Genomic DNA, 22,380 nt, shown 5'->3' with positions numbered 1-22,380 from the left:
AATTATTTAAAAAAAAATGAAAAAAGCCCCATGCTAAACTGCTGTTTTTTATTTATGTGTTCCTTTCACTTCTCAGTTCAGAAAACACTGCTTCTAGAAGATGTGAAATGATGTGTTTCAATTCTGTAACTATCTGTTGCCATTGTGCAGGAAAATAAGGGAGAAAAAAAAAACTTACCAAAGTTTGTAGAATGAAAAACAGCTGCAAAATGTTGCATCCAAGTTAACAAAATCATCCAAGGTGAAAAACAGATGTTTCTCAAACTTATTTCCTGTTTCCTGGTGACAATGAGGTAACCTTCAGTTCTGGACACATTTTCAACACAGATGGCCCACAACAGGGAGAAACATGGCCCAAAGCCTCTTTCAGGGGAAAAAAAAAAAAAAAAAAGACAAAGTAAAGAATAGGAAAGCAACAACTCCATTATTTTTCGTGCAGATCTTCTAGAGAACAAGTCTAAAGTCAAGAAAATCCTCAAGAAAAGATTAAATTACCTGGGACGTGTGCTAAAATATGATTGGGTTTTGAGCAAAATGTAACCCTTAACATTAAAAAGAATAACAATTGAACAGGAGCAGGGAAAATATCATATTTATTTCTTACTTAAATGGATTTTCATATGTCTAGTACTAAAAATATCAAATTAATAAGCTACATTTTGTTCTTTTCCATGTTGGTAAAAAAAGAAGACAAATCACAGTGGAGCTTTCCTCTATGTTATTTCTTTTTTCCTGCCTCTCATGACTTAAAGTTCCCTTCCTCCTCATTTTTCACCCAAAATTAGGTTGGATTTTATTCCAGGGACATGCAGGAAAGCTAAGAAGCAGGGGAACAACAACATGGTGCCTGCACATCAGGCATCTCTTCCTGGGATCCATTATTCCTTCTTCACTTTAACCTCTTACTCTATCTTTCTCTCTTTGCAGCTTATAATGTGAATACTCTTACCAAAGCACAATAGTTTTCTTTTGGTTTGTCCTTCTTTTAACCTGAGTGAAAGTTTACTTAAAAGGAATGGACAGAACTGGCTGGAATTATCGGCTCAATTTCTTTCACTAGAAAATGCCAAAACATTGGAATTATACTGAAAATCTTATCCAAGGTGAGATTTCTGGACAAATTAGAGTGAGATAGAAAGACACAAGCAATACCGTTGGTAACTTCCGAGTCATGTATAACACTCTGTTTGAGATCTGCCAAGAGAGGGACCAAAGCCAGGGTTTCACTTGTGCTCACAGGAGTACTCTCACCTAAATTTTAGGTTTTATCCTGGGATACAATGGGAAGAGTCTTACTGACTGGAAATTACTAATTATCAGAATAATAATATGGAAATTATTAATTACTATTATCTGCTTTGTAATGAAATCTGTTCTTGCACTGAATTATATAATCATTATCAACTCTTTTATTTTTCTTGTTCAAATAAGAAACTTTAAACCGTCCTTAAAAACAAATCCTCAACTCTCTCCATATGTATTGTGAGACTCAAACCACATCACTGACACCACACGTGATGTTGCAACGACGAGGCAGATACAACACTCACCAAACAACTGCTTGTGTCAGAACAGCCCGAAAGGGTATTAGCGAGTGCAATGATTCTTGCACTGCTGCTGCACTGACAGTCTCACATCTGCTAGGTAGGGTGTCCTCCATGCCTTGGAGACTACAATTTCTCAAGCACTATTATATAGTGTCCTCAGTTTGACTCCAGAATGCTCGAGAGTAAAAAAATAAGTGAGATGAAGATAATAAAGTTATGAGTGGTTTTCAAGCTGGTTCTCATGCAATCCAAAAACCAAGTCTTCCTTAATTACGAAGATTCACTTTGGCCAATAACTAATTCTGTATCATCAGAATTATGCTCTAAATATTTTTCTGACAGAATAATTTCAGAATTCACAACATAAATGATGTTTAAAATGCGCAGATCACATTTATTTTACTTCAGTTGGTATGTTGCGAACAAAACACACAATAAACAAAAAGTAATACTGTAACTTTTACTGTCAGTTAAAAAATCAAGAGACCATCATTCTGCCTGTTCTGTTACAAGATGAAAGTTCTTTTGCATACCCACAAATGATGAAGGAGTGACAATGGCAGGAAGGGGAGCCCAAATAATACCTACTGCAGATCTACTCCCAGGCCCTTTGAAAGAGCTATCAACCTATCCTAAGCCCATCTGCACAACCCCAGAGAAAGCCAGAGGCAAAAGGACAAAAAAGGGTGGGCAGGTGAGACCTAAATCGTCAACAGGCAATACCTCATCAGGCTCCTCCCAGGCTGTCTCAGAGATGCGTTACAGCTTCATGCCAGTGTCTGAGCAAAACCACATCAGGAATGTAGAATCTGTTCTGACAGCTTAAGGGTATGGGTTACATTAAGGATACTGGGAAAGAGAACTGTGGGATTCTACAGTAATTTTTATGAGCTGCTTAGGGGAATAATCAAAGGTGAGAGCAGGGAGGGATCTCGGTGGTTCAGGGAGGCTGTGAAAATAGAGGAATAAGTGGATAAAAAAGGCTGATTGCATGTAAATAGCTTGCTAGTTGGATCTTTTTCCTGGCCATGCCATCCACCTGATCACTGTAGACTGTCCTGTTTTATTAAATTCCTTTCTACCTTCTCCCTGGATGTGAGGGACCTATTCTCGGCATACATGTATGGACAGAGGTCTGATTGCCAGCAACTGGAATTAGAGCACTGGCGTCTGGACAGATCAGCATGAATAAACTGAAGTGCATGCAACTGCAGTGGGACTTCACTTTAGAAAGGGCCTGCAAGGCCATGGTGCCAGCCACTGCAGTGAGTATGGGTATGTAGATGAGAGCATGTGAGCTAGTGAGGATCAAGCTGATGCTGGTGAGCAGGTGGATCAGCCCAGGAGCCAAGGATGACTAGGGAGAGTTGGCTACTGGGCAGACTGAGTGTCCAACCTTGCAGCTAGAGGGATCCACACTCTATGCATGTATGTACATATTCTCACTGGTGGTCCTCCATCCTGCTTAGACTCTCATGCTGTCTGTTTATTTGAATGCTCAGTGCATGCCTGTGAGCTATGTGTAGCTTTCCTGCATATCTTTTATGTGAACGTAATTATGATGCACTAATCATTGTTGTGAGTAAGCAGATAAGACATTTTCTCAAAAATTTTTTATTTTTTATTTTTTAAATTTCCTGTGACATTGGAGTATCACTGTGTCTTTAGAGTTTGTAAATGTTGTTTATCAGTGGCTGGCTAGGGGGAAGAGGCTTTTTCTGGTCACATCTCATTTCTAGCAGCAAATAATAAATATTACAAAATAAGTCATGTTTGCTATTAAACAGGGAGATTTAGTCTATAAATATAGCAATAATAAACAGTGAACAACACTTGGATGATAGAAATACATGAGAGGCAATGAACAAGTAGAAATTGATCAATTTTGGATGTGTGTTTTTGGCAACATTTATATTGTATACTCTAAACATTCAGAAAGTCAATGAGAAGATTATACATTTAAAAAAATCAGATGAAAAAGAATAAATTTAATAATTTCTTTTGGCAGTTTTCAAAATTCCTTAATGGTGACTGGCATAATCACTGAGCCACTCCTGTATATTTTCTTTCATATTCATTTAGACCTTCATGTATCATGACAGCAGTTTAGCATATAAAACTCTAATATTAGTTTTTGGTAGAGACTGCCTGCCCAGCATTCACAGCTTTACTGTTTTATAAGCCAATGGAAGCCAAGTCTTTGGAAAATTTAAATGCATATATCCTTTTAGGAAAGTAGAATTATTATGTCCTTCCTGTTGTACAGTTGCTCTCACATCAAATCTAAAGGTAGATGGCATATGCTGAGAAGCTACTTCTCTTCATGTATGTGACAAGGAAAGAAATTTCAGGGTACATGGCAGTGAGCTGAAGACTCACTCAAACTTCAGTGAAGAAGTGATCTTAAAAAATGTAAACAGAAAGGGAGGCATGGTCAAAAGTGAAGTAAAAATAATTTCTGATTAATCAAAGAGCAAAACTGATGAGAAGAAAAAGATCTTATTGTGTTATGGTTATAAATTTAATTTTTAAAACATCTTTCCACAGTGCAGTTTGATTAGTGTAACTGTGCATTACATCAACAAGGTTTAGCTGATTCAAATCAATCCCTTTCTGTTTTTAATCCATAGATCTTTACCTGAATTTACTTGAGGGATTTGTCTCACAGTGCCCACTTACATAAAGTAGCCTTTCTCTAGAGTACTTTTAAATTTTTTTAATATATATAAGTGTTTCAATAATGAAAATGTAAATCACTTATCTCTTTTTCCTGCTTCTTCCTCTTCATACACACTTCACTACAAGTCGCTTTATGAGAGCGTATCCTCAAGAAACACAGAAAGATGAAAGTGTCAGCTTTATGTCAGAACTATGAGAGATCGCACAGGCAAGAATTCTTCTTGTTTCGCTAGCCTCTCTTTTCCCTGCTTTTCCTCGTACTTGAACCATGTAGAACAATTATCACAACTGCAAAAGAGATTCACAAAATCTTATATTCGACTTCCTTAATCTTTTTGACTAAAAAGCAATGCTTATTTAAAGTCGTCTTCAACTGAAGTCTCACTCTTTCAAACTTCAAATATTTAAAAGAAAAGAGCAAAGAGCAAGCAAACAAAAAAAAAAAAATTGGCAGTCCTCTGCAATTTTGCATCTGTTGTACTGAACTGTTTTCACATCAGTCTCTGAAGAATAATCCTTTCCAATTTGCTCATAAACTGACTTTAAAGATCGTGACGCATTCAGCTTGGCCCCAGGATTAATTTTTTGGCACTTCAGACCTGATGCATTGTTTCTGCTGAGCCTCTTCCAATCAAGCTTCAGCTGGCAGCCAAACTGATCCTTGTGAGACTCGTTGTGAGATGAGAAATGACACCTCTGACGTAAAGGACAGCAGTGAAATTTAGATTATCAACCTGAACAGATTTGTCTGAAAAGAACAAACAGTCCTGTTTTAAAACCAACCAGAATGTTTGTTTCATTTGCAACATGTTTTTAAGCTCACTGACAATACATTAAGTTAATTGGATGGTGACTGCATCAGCAAAAACATCTTTATGATAAAATGACTGGCTTAAGACAGATTAAGAAAGCAATACATGAACACCTCCGTACATTATTTGACAGAAAAAAAATATTAAGGATAATATTTATCTGGTCTTTATATCCTACACGTACTGTCTGCATGTCAGTTTATTGCTGACAAGTGTTCACAGAACAAAAGCCAAAAGCCAGCACAGACAGCACTGGTCATGGGAGAAGGAAACTTTCCTCTCTTCTTTCATGCCTAATGGCAAAGAACTATCTCACCGAGTCAATAGTTTCACTTGGGGAGAGCAAGGGGAGATACAGGCTTTGTGAGCTGTAAAATCTGGAAAATAAAAGTTTTTCATTTGGTTTAACGAACTAACACTGCAGTCTGTCAGACTATCATTGAAATATCAATTGCTCAAGATCTCGAGCTGAGAAGCAAGCAACGTCTGCTCTTGATGTATGCTAGAAAAAAATCATCAGCTGCTACTGGAAAGAACACTTTAGAATAATACTTAATTACCATAAGAATTTGGAAGTACAGATGGTTACAGAGTGCTATAGAAGTCCGCAGGGGGCAGGAAGGAAATAGAAATGGAAATGCTGTCCATTAATGGGCAGGGGGAAATAGTTGGAGTAGGGAATGCCTCCATTGTGAGCTACATTGCAGTAACTAAATGCAGTAGAATGAAGGGAATCTACGGTCTTTTGAGCTTGAAACAGTTAACTGCAGAGTAGCCTTTTCATTCAGCAACACCAGCACTCATCTGCTACCTTGACAGATAGCATGTTTTCCATCTTCTGGAGCGTGTAGTGTGCTACTTCTAGATATCTGCAGCAAGGTGATTTTAGACCAGCTGATTGTTGACTGAGGCAGATATACAGAATTGTTTTCAAAATACCGAAGAGCCTAAGCAAAGATTTAGAGGACGGTTGCATTATTCCCATCTTCATTTATTCTCCTTTTTGATTGCTAAGCAAGGTGTAAATATGAGCTTTGTGTTTTCCATTGAATAGTACACTAGGTCTACAAAGTTTGTTGAGTCTCCACAAGTTCTACTAAAGCATGGGCACTAATTTATTTATCATCCAGCTTCAGTAAAAAACTTATCTCATGACACAGAAAGAAAAACATTAAAAAAAAAAAAAATTACAAAAGAAGGAAAAACTTTCTATTTGGAAAAAAAATTATATGAAACGTTGTGGTTCATGATTCACTGTGTTGTGTTTTATGTCTCAAAACTATTAAAATGATTTACAACTGTGGGCAGAAATGTTCACTGGTCATTAATATACAAACTAATGCAAAAGTTGAAAGGAATTTGTATCAACGAGCAGTATACAGACAGTGACGGAGCTGAGCAAGGAAAGAAGGTATTTATGATGTACAAACTCACAAAACTTGGTTAGCTTTTTAGTAGAAACAATCATAAAAGGATAATTTTTTTTCCCTTCTATATTACTCATGTTTAATGTTGATTCCTATGTTGCTTACAGTATACTTTGTCATGCTAGTATTCTTAAAAGAAATATTTTCTACAGAATCACCATAGAAGAGGCAGTTTTTGCAATGGAAATGAAATTAATCCATCAAAATTACAGAATTTTAGATTACAATTCACTTTTGAGCAAAAATGATATAAAAATAGCATAAGGATGATAGCAAGGGGTTCACAGGTGTTTTACTTTCTTTGGTTATGATCAACAAACTTGAAAGTAAACTCTATCTGTTTATTAATATACTGTTGTGTCATTTGTAGGAAAACTTATATTCACATGAAATCTTATACTGTTTTAAATGTTTCCTGTTATGCTTACAAAGCTGTTAAAACTTTGGTTTTAGTATGACTGGATTCACTGCAAATTACTAAGCTGGTTGGAATTAGATATTTCAAAGAACTTTCTCTTTCTGAACTTATGTTCAATTGATGTTGCATGTGATAATCGCTGTAAAAAATTTAAGTTGCTTTTTCTTTAATTTCTAATTGTCATAATTTTATCAAAACGTATGTGAAACCATTTTAAATGCAAACTTTCATAATTGTTCATAACTCTTATGAATTCTGTGGTAGAAGTCAAAGTAATTTAAAAAACTAAGATAAATGTGGAAAAGAAAGGGTATTTGGAAAAATGCTTAACATGATTTACATATATTAAGATAAATCACATTTTTCTCATAGATTTTTTAGATGTAGATTTTCTGAAGTGGCTTCCTGTACCAGTTCTCATTCACTTCCTCCAGGCCTGAAATGGACTGCTTTGTTAAGGTAAGAACAAATTTGTCTTTTCCTCTGTTTTTTAACATAAGCTAACTTTTAAACTCACATGGAAGACACATTTTTGCAAGTAATATAAATAAACGAATACATGTGTACATATTTTACTATTCACAGATACAAAATCAAAATCCTATATCCAGAAGGAAAGCGTAGATCTTGAATACATTAACTGATTTAGATTACAATTAAATAATTTCTGTGCCAGATACAGGATGTTTAAGTTCATTAAGTAACAAAAGTGTAATTTGAAACACAGTGTAGTACTTGGAAATTATTTTCATTTGTGTAGCCATTTCTAATAAATAAAATATATCACTCTATATTGAAATATACAGGGCTGAAATCTGTTGTGGTATTCTTTAATGTCAGATGTGCAGTGAGAAAACACCAAAAACATTTGAGGGACTTAAAAAAATAATAAAAAAAAAAAGGGAGCCAGGAAGGCATGTTGAAAAACAAACAAATCCTAACCTGGAATCAGTGACTTGTTTTGCTACTGCTTTTTCTCTTGAAGAAAGAATTTAGTAAGGAAAAGGTCAATGTGAAAAGGTCAGTGAAATCTGCCAATCTGGAGCAGAACAAAATCTCTAGGTGATGCTCACAGTGTAAACTGTATGTGATTGGAAATCTACAGGTTTGTTGTAAAATTCCTATGACATGTGCTAAAGCCTTTATAGTTTTTCACCGTTCCAGAAAAGGACACCAATATTTGTAGACTCACAGACTGAGAAATGGAGTATGACTGCAACTTATTACAATCCACCGTTCTTCATCCTTATGTTTCTAAAACAATGGAGTTTGTTTTTGTTTCCGATTTGCCTTCATTTTCTCACTGGACTTATGTTCCCTTCTTTCATCAATCAAAAATAGCTGAAGAAGAAAAGATCAAAGATCAGACAGATGGAATTTTCAATGACTATTACCAAACCTCAGTCCTCAGGACTCCAAAAAGTAGTCCTGGAAGTCTCAGAACTAATGGTAGTGTTTTTCTCTCTATAAAATTCTAAACACACGTAAGCTAACTGTGATTTGCACCATACAGACATTCAGCAGCCCTCTGACCTTGTGAATGCATTTTCCTTTACTGTCTCAGATGCTGTACCTCTAACAGTTACTCTTCAGCCTTGAACACGAAAGCATTTTGTTCAGGCTGTGATGTAAATTTCTGAAAAAGTATTTCATAACTCCATCAGCTTTCCTCTGATAGAAATTAAGTTTCACAGGAGGCTTTGTATTTCTGTAATGAGTGTTCCAGAAGGTCATATGGGCTTTCAGCTCTAATGGAATTTTCTCAGGCTACCATTAAGTATTATGGTAGTTTTTCTTATCTAGCATTTTTATTTAATGGGGCACTGACCTGCACAGCTATCATATAAAATGTTACAACTAGAAACCCATGCCCCAACTCTGATAACACTAAATTTACAAATTGTAAATTTAGTTCAAGGACACCACCTATCAGAAGTCAAGTAAAATGAAGAATACTCAAAGAGACGAGAAAATAAAACAGTTTAAAAAAAAATAAAAAATCACAACACACTACTATGGCTGTCAGTCTAGAAAATCAATCACTTTATTTCTTGAACTTCAAAGCTAACATGACAAGTAATTAAAATTCCTGCTACATAACACTTCTTCTCTACAAGAGAAAAAAATCTTGGGAGCTGGAGTTCTACCAAAGGCAATTTCAGAAAGAAAAGGTCAAGCACTGCAATAATGTCAGTGGAGTTAATTCTTAAAGGCCAGAAGTGTTTATATTTAATTAGGAGATCCCATTAGCAGATACATCTTGCAGTCTTACACTCTGCTTTGTAGGTATGTACTTCAAAGGAGGAACCATGCTCTTAAACTCAGTGGCACTCTCTCCACTTGCCACACTTCGTCTTAGATATGAGACTTCTTCTTTAAAGTATCCTATAGACTAGTGAGTCTTCATTCTGCTCTTAGATTAGTATATCTGCTCATCTAATAATCCTCTTGCTAGTATCACCAGTGAAGAAACAGTGACATTTAGATGAGGTATAACTTTGAAAATCCAAGTATGTATACAGACAACATTAAATACAAAATGAATTCCATTTGAAAAAAAGAAATTTGATTTCATAGGCTGGCCCACTAAATGAATAACTCTACATTTGAATTAATCGCTGTGGTCATATCCACATCCTGTGGTGTCAGAAATATTTTTAAAACCTTGATCTTGGAGCATAGAAGATATACTACATACATGCTCCCACATGCTTCACACTAAAACAGTGCAGCAAATTTTAATCGTTTACTAATACAGAAATACAAGCATAATGTCTGATTTACTTATGAAAGGATTGAACATATGCTTTTTCCTTCTAATTCTTGATTATTTGGGATGACACGCTTAGATGTAGATCTAGATGAAAACAGGCTCATACAGAGGACCCATCTGAGACTTGCCTCAAGCACTGTTCTACTGCTATCTGTGTTGACAAAAAATAATAAATATAATAATGTATATTTAATGTTATATAATAATAATAAAACAATAATAAATACATATATATTCAGAAATAATATTCAGAAGGCAATAGGATTTATTTCAAAATTCAGACTTCAATCTGATAAGCAACACAGTTTCTCAAGACTATTTATCAAATAAATTTATAAATAACCCCACCACCAAGTCTATGGATATGCAAGAAAAACTCAGTAGATGCTTTGAGATTTGCAGCACTAATTTTGAAAGTGATGGATAAGATATGTTATTTCAGTAATGTTTGAGAAATTCACATCAAATTGCAATTCTGAATATTGAAACTGGGCCTCACCATATTTCTTATTTAGAGGAGATAGGAAAATGTACTCAAAGCAGTTATAAAAGAACTTACTATGCTTTATTTAGGAAAAACCTACTTATAAATGTGCAATGAAGTAACTGTCAAAATTAATTGCTTTTGTATCCAAGGATAAACCATATGCCCTCCTGCACAGCAGTGAAATCAGATTAGTTACTGCAGAAAAAGAATAGTGATAATTTTTTTTTCCCCAAAATGTTGTCTTGTATGCAGAGCCAATTTAATGCAGCAGCACAGAAAACTATCTTTTCCTATTACTCTGTTCTCTATCCTTCTGTACAGTAAGCCACAAACGAAATAGCAGGGTGTAATGAATATATTCCAACAAACAGAAGCTTCTTTCTGTCCCTCAGAGGTTACAGTCAAAATTTCAGTGACAGAAAGAGGGAGCTGCCATGATCCTCCAGGAGTGCCTTTGAGAGGTGTACAGCTGTAAGATCTGGTTAGGTAGGTACTGCTTCCAAACAGCTTGTGTGAGACTCCAGCCATCAGTCTTCAGGAAGACAGAAATCCTTCACTAAACCTGTTTTTACTCATTTTTGTTTGTTTGTTTGTTTGTTTAATTTTTGTTTTTGTTTTTGTTTTTCTGATTACAAGTAAGGACAACAGGAATAGACACAGCATTTGGAAATTTTCTCAAGTCAAGGTTGAGGAAGCCACTGTAGAACCCATTCAGCAGACAGAGAAAAATTATAGATTAAGCCTTGATTACTCTACACATCACTCTTAAGGAAACACAGGCTCTTTATATTTATGTAGCAGATCTTAACAGGTATAAAATACATGGCAGTTCCAAAGACAAATTCATTATTTGTCTGAAAAATTAAATTATACTCTGTTGCTGCTGCAGAGTGATAACTACCAGAACATTTGCTGGTTTTATAAGACCATATAAGATATATAACATTTGCCTACTGACATTTCTAATACTTTCTTCAATAAAGACAAATTTGTATGTAGTTTTGTTCCTTTTATTCCACTGTCTCCATTTTCAGCTCCTTAGTTGGGTTGTATCATCATTATTTTGGCACTGATTTTGATCAGTTCTCCCATGTATAGTGTATCCTGAGTACACTCCTGATTTATAAAAATTAAGTCCAGTTCTACTAGAAGCTGTTCCTGTCAGTAATGCAATAAGTTACAGAACTGACAGGGAAAATGTAATAATATGCAAATATGAAACCTATATCTAGAATTTTGGAGAATATCCATGATTTTTATCTTATTAAATTTTGCTCATTAACATGTGGGGTTTTCTTCAAGTGCTGTAGACCATTCCTTTGAAAGTCTCTAATGCTGTAGACCATTCCTTTCAAATTTCCACCAACTTTCAGTGTGGAGCATGAGCTCATTTACTCTTAATTATTTATTACAATTTATAGCAGTCTTTTCTGAGGGCAGGAAGTGCATCTTTTAAAGAATCCAATTTACATTTTCATTTGTATGTGCTGTTGCAATAAAATATGTTTTTCCCCTCCGGCTGACTGAAAGACTGACTGGCAGTGAAGTTGCACATGGGACTAAGAAATTTGGACAACACTACTGGTAGAACTAGGTTCTAGGAGGAATTATGATAAGATTAAGAACTTTTTATGAGTTTATATTGTTCATCCTCTATTTAAACTTTATACGTGTCCAGTCTTATTGCTCTTCCTCTAAGAAAACTGCCTGAGTACTTGCAGAATCCAAGAAATAGTTTAGTGATAAATGTTATGTTGTTGTCTTTCTTAGTGCTCATTTACTTCATTAACTGACAATCATTATTTTAGTTCTTAAATAATGAGCCAGTCCCCACTTTTTAGAGAGTTTTGAAGAGTCTGATGATATTGCAAGGACAGAAAACCATGAGACTCTAATGGATTCCTAATATACATTTGTTTATTTTAATTTCAATTATGGTTTCTTTCACTGAAGAAGTTAGCAGTGTTTTAGGATTTCACACATTTGGTACAGTTTTTTTTTCAGGTCTGTGGGAAGGGTTTACAAAATTTTTCTGAGGCACTGCTTAATGTAGAAAAAGAACACTTCACCAAATCTTGGCAATGCCATTTTACAGATATTTCTACAGTAATAAATTTAATCCAGTAAGAGAGTACAGCAAAATCTCCCTTGCACTAAGTAACTTCATGCCTGTGGCTGAGTTTCAGCTTTGGTTTATTTTGGTTTATACATGAATTTTATTTCTTTGATACAAGAATAAACAAGGGAAAAAATTTAGATGGTGACATTGAATCTTTTGCTAGGAATTAATATAATATTTTTATAAGAAAAAAATCACTTTTATGAAGTGCTTCTGTTTGGTAGCAGTTGTTCTTCTGTTTTTTTTTAGCTTTATGAGAATATCAAACAATCAGGTAGTTCAGTTACTCAGAAGTTGAACTAGGTACATCTAAAAAATGGAAGGACAACTTTTAATTTTAGTTCTTCATCTACAAAAGTACTATTATGATAAAAAAATCTGCCTACTTAATCAATGTGCAAATATTGCTGACAGCTATGCTGACAGCTTCTTAAGTGCTTTCCCTGCTTCGCTGAAGCAAATACAATGGTCCTAAATTAAAAGGAGCTAGGCTTAAAAAAGCAAATAATGAAGCTATATTGTGGTTTCACACACTGAGCTTAAATTGCTACACTTCAGCTGCTGCAATTGAGAAATTTTTATGACAGAACAGTGAAATAATTCCTATGATCCACTTATTTTTTCAGATATCTATTCAAAATTACCTTGAATTTTCTGGGGGAAAAAAAAAAAAAAAAAAAGCCCTCATTGATAAAATGTATCATAGGTGACATTAACAAATTGGAAAATATCAGTGAGAAACCTGAAATAATTACAATTTTTTTTTCACCATATTAACTTTCAGCCTTTTTCTATTCTTGGAATCTGTTGACCTCACTGTACCTTCAAACACATCTGCTCTGTTCACTCAGACACAACAGAATTTGTAGAAGTGGAAGTCACCTGTACACATATTTTGCTGAAAATTTGAGGATATACCAAACTAATCAACAGCATTCACCAGCCTTTCTAAGAGGGTAATATGAAGTACTCTCCTGATAACCTCAGTCATCAGCAGCTGACAGATTCAGTTGTTCTGTCAGATGCTGCCATATGTGCATTTCACTGAAGCACAGGCTGACAGTAACCAACTGAAATATGTCTGCACTACGCACAGTTTCTTTCACTCATCCATTGTTAGTATTCATTCTGAGTTTTCAAAATAAAAGCAGTCTCTGAAACATCTTCCCAAGCTGCCAGCAGAATTCCTAACATCTCGTTATCTTTCGAGTCTTCTGAAGGTGGTGTTACACCGCACAGACTGCTCATATCAAGTCAAGCAGCACTCATCTCTCTCATTCATTTTCGCACACGCGGTCATTCCTGTAACGCTTATATAACAGTTCATCTTATTCGCAATACATATTAATGAGCGATCAAACTGAGAAAGGGAGAATAAAAGTCCTTCTGACATACTTTGATACAAACCTCTAAATTCTTCTCTATTCCCAATTTTCTAATACAGTGTGTTAATCTGTAGAATTTGGTTGGTTTATCTAGAAATCCACTGAAGATTATGAAAACTATTTTTAAGATTCCTGACTGTCTGATTATGCTAGAAATCTATCCAAAGCAGACTAACCCTGAGCTTCGCTGCATAAATCCTCAAGAAGTTCAGCATATTTCATTCCATGTTTGCAACAGATCAATGTTAGTACACCACACAACTGCAGGAACCATAGCTTGGGGCTTGAAATCTGTGGGCCAAGAAAAGCTTGTGCTCAGGAGTGAACACTGCATTTGACCAAGTACCTCGTGTTCCTGTCTAACAGTGTTAGTTTTCAGAAACAAATCAACGGGTCATGAAAAACACTGAAGAAAAGAAATTGTTTGTGCCCATGAGGCTTTACAGGGACAATGTCACATACTCTACTATCACATTATGTGTGGAGATGCTCCCTCAAGAGAGTATTCCTGTGCTCTCATGTCTGCATGGAAACATGAGGACAGTATGTAGTGCTTCTAGAGGCTGTATGGGAGAAAGAGAGTGATTCTTCATCTCTATATACTACAGTTCTGGAGCTGCAAAACCCATGCTAAATAATATTTTTACAAATAGTATTTGCTCAGTCTTCATCTGTAAATCTTGTATATATATTTTGCATGTATATATATTAGTAGGATCCAATGATCTCCATGAAACCCTTACATATACAATAGAAATAAACCAGAATACCCAGGGGTAAATTTCACTAGTGCTGTCATGAAATAGAGCAGTGCCAAAGTTACTCCTCAGCTGTGGAGTAAATAGTTGGAGGCATGTCACAGCTCTAAAGAGGGGAAACACTAGTTACGATACTTTGGTAGTCAGAGACAGCTCAGGATAATCCAACCATAGAGCAATCTGTTGGGACCACTATTAACTACCTCAACCCCTAAAAAAATCCCAGTGCCATTACAGCTATTTTTTCCTAACTGAACCCATAAAATAAAGCTACTGCTATGCTTCATCTCTGGTGAATGAAACAATGCTTGAGTTTTAGGGAGCCATACTGACAATATTTTGTTCTAGTGTGGAAACTTTGCACCTTTTCTAGAGTAATTTGCTTGTGGTTTGGCTTTGAAACATACTCTACAGAATCTATGTGGATATTTCCCATGTACTTCTTAGTCCCATGCAGTCTGCTAGACCACACTTGTCTGTTCACAAGTTTCTCTGACAACAAAAGTAAACTGGAAGTTGCAATGATCTTAACTTGCCCAGTGCCTTGACTGTCTTACTTTGCTTTTCTTCCATAACCAGGGATAAATGTCTTCATACTCTTGATATAGCAAAGAAGGACATTTGTTTTCAATTTTTACTTGTGAAATCTTAGATTTTTGTGCAATTTTAATAATAAAGAAGAAAAACAAATATTGAGGCAGTTTCAAAAGTAATCTCTCCAATTTTATTAGAGACCAGAGGGATAGATGGTCCTGATGTCTGAGAGCATGTGATGAAAATTTTGCCTTTTTGCTCATGTTAGAAAAACTTATATTGTGAATATTTGCAAAAGGAGCCCCTGATGAAAAATAACATTACTGAAATGGTCATTTGTTTCAATTTTTTTCATTTCTATTATAAAAGTATTTATGCCCATTCAGTATTGATGAGGCTACTACATACATCACAAATGAGAGCCAATACACACACATGCAGATTATCTTCTCTGATATCCAATATGAAGTGGCTTTGCATTGGAAAAAAAGGCAAAAATAAAACTATGGAATCTTTTTCAGGTCAGGGATTTGGGGAAATTTCAAGAAAAAACAGCTTGAAACTCAACTGACAATTGGAGGTATGAAAGAAGACATACCTTAGGTACGTGGTAAGTTACAACAAGCAAGTTACATTAACATATGTGAGCTCTAATACTGCCTCTAGTAAAAACTAGTGGATTTATGTTTCCCTTGATTGCACTTTTTCACCTCCCTGACTGGAAAGTAGCTCACCATCAAGATGGTAATTTTCATATAAAAATTCTCTGAGGAAGTAGAAATAATCCTAAAAGCAAACAAGGAAACATCATACCTAACAACAAAAAGGAGCTCTGCGGAGTTACATTTCCAGTTTATTTCTCTTGCAAATCAAAGTTCTCATTCTTTTAAAGCAAACCACACCCTAGTTTATGAGAGGCTGATTACAGTCTGCTTTCTGATAACATATGGTCAGCATCTGCCTTAGAAAATAATGTCTAAAGAACATTTTTTTGTGTCAATCTTTAAACAAGCCTGTTCTCTCAATCTGTGTCTGCCAAACAGAGAATAACCTTATGCAATCTTGAAGATATGAAAAAAGTAATAGTGCCAGGTATTACTCTGTAATCTTCTAATGCAATCTTTCTTTGAACAAATCTGCAATTTTTTTCTCTGTACTCTGATAAAAAATAGATATTGTACATGCTCTAGCATACAGTCAAGACTGTATATTGAAATCATACAATGTCAGTTCCTCATTAAGTTGCAGAATTACATTTTGAAATATTTAATACAAATAGAGTCTTTAATATGCAGAGTTGTAAATCTTAATTTGAAAAAATCCCATCATGTTTCATCAGTGATAGCATAGCATGTATCAGTTAAATGATCTGTCATTAAATTTTAGAGAATGAAAATAGAAAGTTAAAAGCAGCAGTACACCTAAATAACAAAACTTCATGGATACAACTTTAAAAGGGTACATAATTTAAAAAATACTGATTAAGAGAGAAACAATTTCCCGTTTTAAATTAAATTGCATGAAATGAAGGGGTGAGTTTGGGTGAGAAATGCTTCTAAGGTAGTGAACCGGCAAAGAAATAGTTGTGAGGAGTTATGAACACCATCACTAACTGTACATAGTACAAGGCTACTGTTAGAACAGTCTTAATTTTTCATCTATAATGGACAGAAGCTATTACACACTCCTTGATCTCAAATTAACGCATACTAACCACACTTTAACCAAACTAAGCAATATGGGGCTTTAAAAATAGGCTTCATGGAGCTTTTATTCTATAGGACTTCAGGATTTCAGTCACCCATCAGTAGAATGAAAATTGTCTCTAAAAAAACCCATGGCCACAACCACTGAGGTAGATATGGTACTTTCCAAGTCAACAACAGAAATTCCAGTGGATGTTCCCAACGATGCATACCATGGAATGATATGATTTTCAAGTGGCTGAAATGACCACATCTCTTTCCAAAATACCCTGTATGTATTTCTTTTATGGCAGTTGCCCTCCTCACTTGGCAGAGTATCGTTGAAAATGTGCACTCTGCCACCAAAATAATAATTCCAGAAAGAGAAGAGACATCACGTCAATCAAAACAAGAAAATGAACAAACAAAATCACCCTACAGTAAGAAGAATAAACTTCCCCATCTCACTTGAGACAAACAGACATGAATTCCTTCAGATCCACAACACTGTTCAGTTGTGGGATATGCTGTAACACTAAGTTTAGGAAAAGAACACTTTTTTGCTATTAAAAGTAAGATTAACAAAATATTAAGTATAAATATTTTTTGAAACAAGGATATTCAGAATGTTGGTGACAGAATACCGTGACATACACTGCAGTTTCTACCATTTGATCTAAATAGGTCTAGAGGAGAAAATAGGAATAAGACAATATATCAAGATGATATATGTCTGCATCCTACAAGAAAGTACCTGTTACACTAGGCAATTTGGCTCAAAGATTGCCAAAACCTGTGAATTTAAGCACAAATTTCATGGTTGGACTTGATAATCTTAGGCGTATTCTGCAACGTTAATGATTCTATGATATTTCTTCTCTCTTCACTGAATAGCTCATGAGACTGCGTTGCACTCATCCTGACAGATCCCTTGCATCCAAGCAGGGAAGATCCCACCCCTGCACACCTTCCAGGCAAACACTTGGAAGTTTCATCACAGAAAATGAGTCACTCAGGTTTTATGTAATGCATGAATTTAATCCGCTGTCTGGACATACACTCTTTAATCAGAATAGTCTAATACACCTCCCAAGCCCTTGGTGTCTTCATAGCCTTAAGACGGCTGCACAAACAAAGCTAACGTTCTGATGTATCAGGAGTGCAAAAAGGAACACACCTAACGAGCATGATAAATAAATGCTGCTCAGAAAATAAATGTCCTTAGAATTTATGAAAATATATACAAAACAGCCCTCCAAACATGTTTGTAAAATGCCATCTTTTGACACATGACTGAATTTTCTGGAGGTCTGATCACAATTGCTTCAGTATGAAGTTGCAGTGATATATAATATCACTGTATTGAATGTAGGCAAAAGGAATTTTGTGTTTTTTTGCTCTAATAAACTAAATACAAAAAACCTCAGTGCAGAGTAGAAGATTGGAGACATGCTTCAGCATGGATCTTTGAGGTAGGTTTTTTGCTTTTGAAGTAAATTTGAGGACATATGCAAAATGTCTGTGTTCACAATATTAATGTAATATTCAGCCTCAGACTGGATTCCTACTTTGCAAGACCAAGTCTTCAGTTCATGAAAAGAACATGTGCTTTGATGAACTAGGAACAACTAGAGGCTAGTACTTACAGTACAGAAACATCATGGATGCTTATAACTGACACCAAGCAAGGAGTAGCATTGACTTTAAGTCTGTTTTAAAATTAATTCCAATACAAGACTCAGAACTCCAGAACAAAGCTACAACTTTTGAATAAATGGAACAAACAAGAAAAAATAAGAAACTGAGCAAAACAAAAATGCCCATTAAATTAAAAAATGTTATTTCATATAGATCTGCCTAGGAACTATCACTCACAGCTGGGTTAACACAGGTTGGAAAATCACAATTTTTCCCATCCATGAGTCCTCATTATTTACACATTTATATTTCTTGAAATAATATTTATCATAAAGCATTTAATCAATCTGGAAAAAAAAAAAGACTGCAATTGCATTGAAGCAATATTGAATTTCACAATCACTACAATCACTCAAGTACTTGGCGTGGCAGTTTTCTTGGTAGGCATGTCCTCTGAGTGAAAAAGTTACTTTTTCCCCAGAACATCTCACATTCACAAATCTTAACTCTCTGCATTCATTTAGCTTTTCTCCTAGCAACACATTTTCTTCTCCCTCCACTCTTTTTCATCCACTCATAGTTGCTTATAAACTGAAGATTGCACATAACACAAAAATAAAGTAATTCACAAAAAATATGAAATATTTCATATTATTGAAAAACAAATTGTTCATTTTCACACAAATGAATGTGAAAGAAAAAGCAAGGACATGACCAATGTGTGCGACTGATTTAAGTTGATTTCACTAGCACTACCAATTAATTACTTAAGTATCGTCAGATAGGCTGAGAAACCTTGCTGGAGTTTAGAACTTCTTGCTGATGAATATGTAAAAGTAAAATTTTGTACCACAGTCCAACTCTGGAAAACAGGCGCTGAAGGAATAAAAAAGATCAGTAAGAACAAGGTTTATTCTGATAGCACACAACATTCCTCAATTTCCTACTGCCAAAATGTTCTTACAATTACAATTTTCTGCAAATTTTTATGAGAGTGTTTAATAGTAAACATAATTCCTTTTTTTGGCCAGAAGATTTCTCATGATTTGCTAACGATTGTTAGATAGTCACACTCAGAAGGTCCAGTTCTGCTAGGATCCACTGCCTCCAAATATTTTCTCCATTCTTGTGGATTTAATTCTAAGCTGAGTAGGGAACCAAAAACACTAGGTCTAAAATAAACATCTTTGCCTTACTATCTACAGAAACGTTCAACCAGTGAATAAATTCTATATTTTTGCTGGTAGGAAAACATCTGAAAAAAGATTCTGCTAATTCTTACAGTGCACTAGGGTCTGGAGAGGAATCCATTTCAGTCTTATTGAAGACAAAGATTGGCAGATCCTTTTCGCTCCACAATAGGCATCTACAAAATCAGTGAGGCAGCCAGATGACATATTGTAGAGTAAGATGTGTTGTTACAGTAAGAACTAGAATTAGTACTGCACTCATTAGCCAATTCAAAGGGCTAACTAATTCAAATCTAACAAATAATGCAAAACTAAGCTGTTGCCCCTGACCATACCCTGCGTGCTGCTTTCTTGTAATCCCATCTCTACTGCTCTCTTTTCTACTTGCTGTTCTGACAACATATTCATCACTTGATAGAAGAGTTTGACTTACAAAGAAAACTTGAAGGAAAATGATATTTCACATTGTTTCTGTAATTGGAGTTACTTTCTCCTGCAAATCTGCAGGTCCTCCTTATTTTTGTTTGTCCTTTTGCCCTTGTGCTTTTACATCCCTTAGATTGGGGTGAAAAAAAATCAACAGGGAGAATAGCAGGGGAGGAGGAGATTATTAGCAGACAACAATGCTGCTCGGCTTTCTGTGCATCTCCAGGTTTCTTGGGCAGCACATGGCCGCCTTTCAGCAGCTTAGGTGAGCAGCAGACTCCTGTGGATGGCTGAAGCACTTCCACTTGCACTGAAGTGCAGAGGAAATGGCAGAAACCACATGCAGCACTGTGAGCTGAGCACAGCAAGTGCAGATGGAGATCACCCTGCGTTTATGCAAACCAATAAACTGAGGTCATGAGACTAAAACAACAGGATGCCCAAATTTCAGCACTTAAACTAAAAGGAAACACTGCCCACCTTACTAGTGAGTTACCAGCTTCAGTTTCAACATATTTATACACACAATAATGGATTATCGCAGAGGGATCATTAGCAATACTACTTTTAAGAAGTTGACCATATTTCAAGGAGTAGTTTGGCACCTAGCAGTCATTTAGAAATTCAAACATTATAAGGAGGTTCCTCCAAATATCTGGTTCTGTAGTAAGTCATTCAGGAGAACACAGCCACAGCGAAGAAGCCTTCAGAAGAACCCCCAAAAAGTCTGCACTCAGCTCTATAATGACAAAGCCTAAGAAACAGCAACTTTTAAAACATGATTGCTTTTTATTCCCTTGCTGGGTTTAAGGTCACGGCCTGAAATGATGATTGAGCACCTAATGAAGGGGTATGGCTGGCCCAGGAAGCACAACTTACCTGCCAACAACTTACCTGTGCTCCCCATTACTGGGCTCGATTAAGGGCTACCCTCTGAAGGGAGAATGAAGTGGCCACTTCCTGAGAAGGAGTGTTCAACAACCAGAAACCTTCATTACCAGCTGAGTGGGTCAACCTTCTTCCTGTATGTGAGTGCTGGTATTCCTAATAATATTTTGCCTGCTGTCACAAATAACTTGCCAGAAGTTCGTTGCTTTGCAGGACAAACACTGGGAAATAATAAGAAGACTATTCAGTGTGCTCTGTTACCAAGGTGAACCTAATTAAGACATGGTTTCATAAATCCAGGCTGGGAAGGTGCTAGCTATTCTGAGAGGAAAATCATGAGATAAGGATGCAAAAAGTCTTTGGAAATTTCCTTATGAAGGCTTGGGTCTGAAAGTATTTTAACTTAAAATTGTTGCATTTTAAAGTCTTTTGTGCACAACCATTTAGTATGGATTTTCCTTTCACTGTGGAACAGTGCTTCCAAGGCACAGATACCATACATAAGCTAACAGTGATATGAACTTTGTTCTGCGCTGATCTAAGTAAAAGCCTGCTGAAGTCAGCTGCAAGCAGCTGGCTTGGCTCCAGTGCTCCTTCCTCATTCCTCTTTCCTGCCATTGAATTATTGCCAAGTTCATCTTCTTAGCGTGTCATCAATCCTTCATTCCACTAGCCTGTTCTGTCCTGAGAAGCAGTCAGCCCCAGCTTTTCCCACCAGCCTCCACACATTCCCAAGTTTTTCCAGGTTTTTTCAGCTCCAAATAACACGCCAAAGAAGGATCCTGAAAACAGCCATCTCAAAAAATAAATAAGATGATGCTGAGAGAAAAACCAGCTGCTGTTTGTTAGATGTGTAAGCATAGTTAAAGACAGCAGTCAGAATTTGAACAGCCCCTTACTTTTGCATATGTGCAGATTTTAAAAAAATCTAAATCGACAGATCAACATTAGTTGAACTCTGCCTACCACTCAACTGAGCCATAAGCTTGTGTACTAGCCATTGACATCCACGTCTTCCTAGAAGTAAATATTCTACAAATTTCATAGATATGAGTAAAGAAGACGCCAGAGACATGAATAGCTCATGCCCTTCCTATCTGTGGGGACAAGGTTTTTGACCCATCCTCATCCAGTCGTCCTGATAAAAATTAAAAAGAGGAAATTGATTTATTCATTTATTACATTTGTTGTGTTTTTTTTCATCATTACTAACAAAATATATCTTGATTAGGATGTTGCCTAACAATAGTAACAAAAAGAAAAATGAACCACCAGTGCACTGCAGCAGGGGTGAGCACTTTGAGGTGCTCATGTTAGAATTTCAGTGAATGTTCTACTGCCAGACAAACTACAAGAAAAAAAAGACAGAAGAGATCTGCCAAAATGGAGAAAATAAATAGAAGGAAGACTGTTTTTTTCCACAGTGACAAATGAGGTTCCTTGACAAATATTACTCATTCAGTTATTAACATCATAATTGTTAATTATTAGTACTGGAAAACAGAATGAAATGAACACATTAGTCCATTTCCGATAAACACTCTTGACCAGAAGAGCCATGATGAGCATTTATTCTACACAACAGTATCTGCAATTGAGCATTATAATTAAGAT

The 22,380-nt window shown here is 35.7% G+C and overlaps 1 protein-coding gene across 7 annotated transcripts in view; it reads right to left on the bottom strand.

Annotated features, from left to right (window-relative positions):
- Positions 1-22,380, bottom strand: part of LOC146542316 (uncharacterized) — a 72,959-nt gene that overhangs the window by 25,844 nt on the left and 24,735 nt on the right. For 2 of the 7 annotated variants that reach the window (XR_014880406.1, XR_014880405.1), the window contains one exon: positions 179-4,514. Coding sequence is in view for 1 of the 7 variants with exons in the window: in XM_085213315.1 (XP_085069441.1) it covers positions 179-363; positions 2,271-2,275 (190 nt within the window). In the remaining 6 variants the exon portion in view is untranslated. Of the gene's footprint in view, positions 1-178; positions 6,457-22,380 lie in introns of those variants that run through there. The other 5 variants (XR_014880408.1, XR_014880409.1, XR_014880407.1 and 2 more) reach the window with 4 other exon arrangements.

Source organism: Meleagris gallopavo, chromosome Z, assembly GCF_905368555.1.
Source record: "Meleagris gallopavo chromosome Z, MGAL_WU_HG_1.1, whole genome shotgun sequence".
In the NCBI taxonomy this organism is placed as follows: domain Eukaryota; kingdom Metazoa; phylum Chordata; class Aves; order Galliformes; family Phasianidae; genus Meleagris; species Meleagris gallopavo.
The sequence above is the reverse complement of the archived record's forward strand: the minus strand, read 5'-3'. Positions and strand labels throughout refer to the sequence as shown.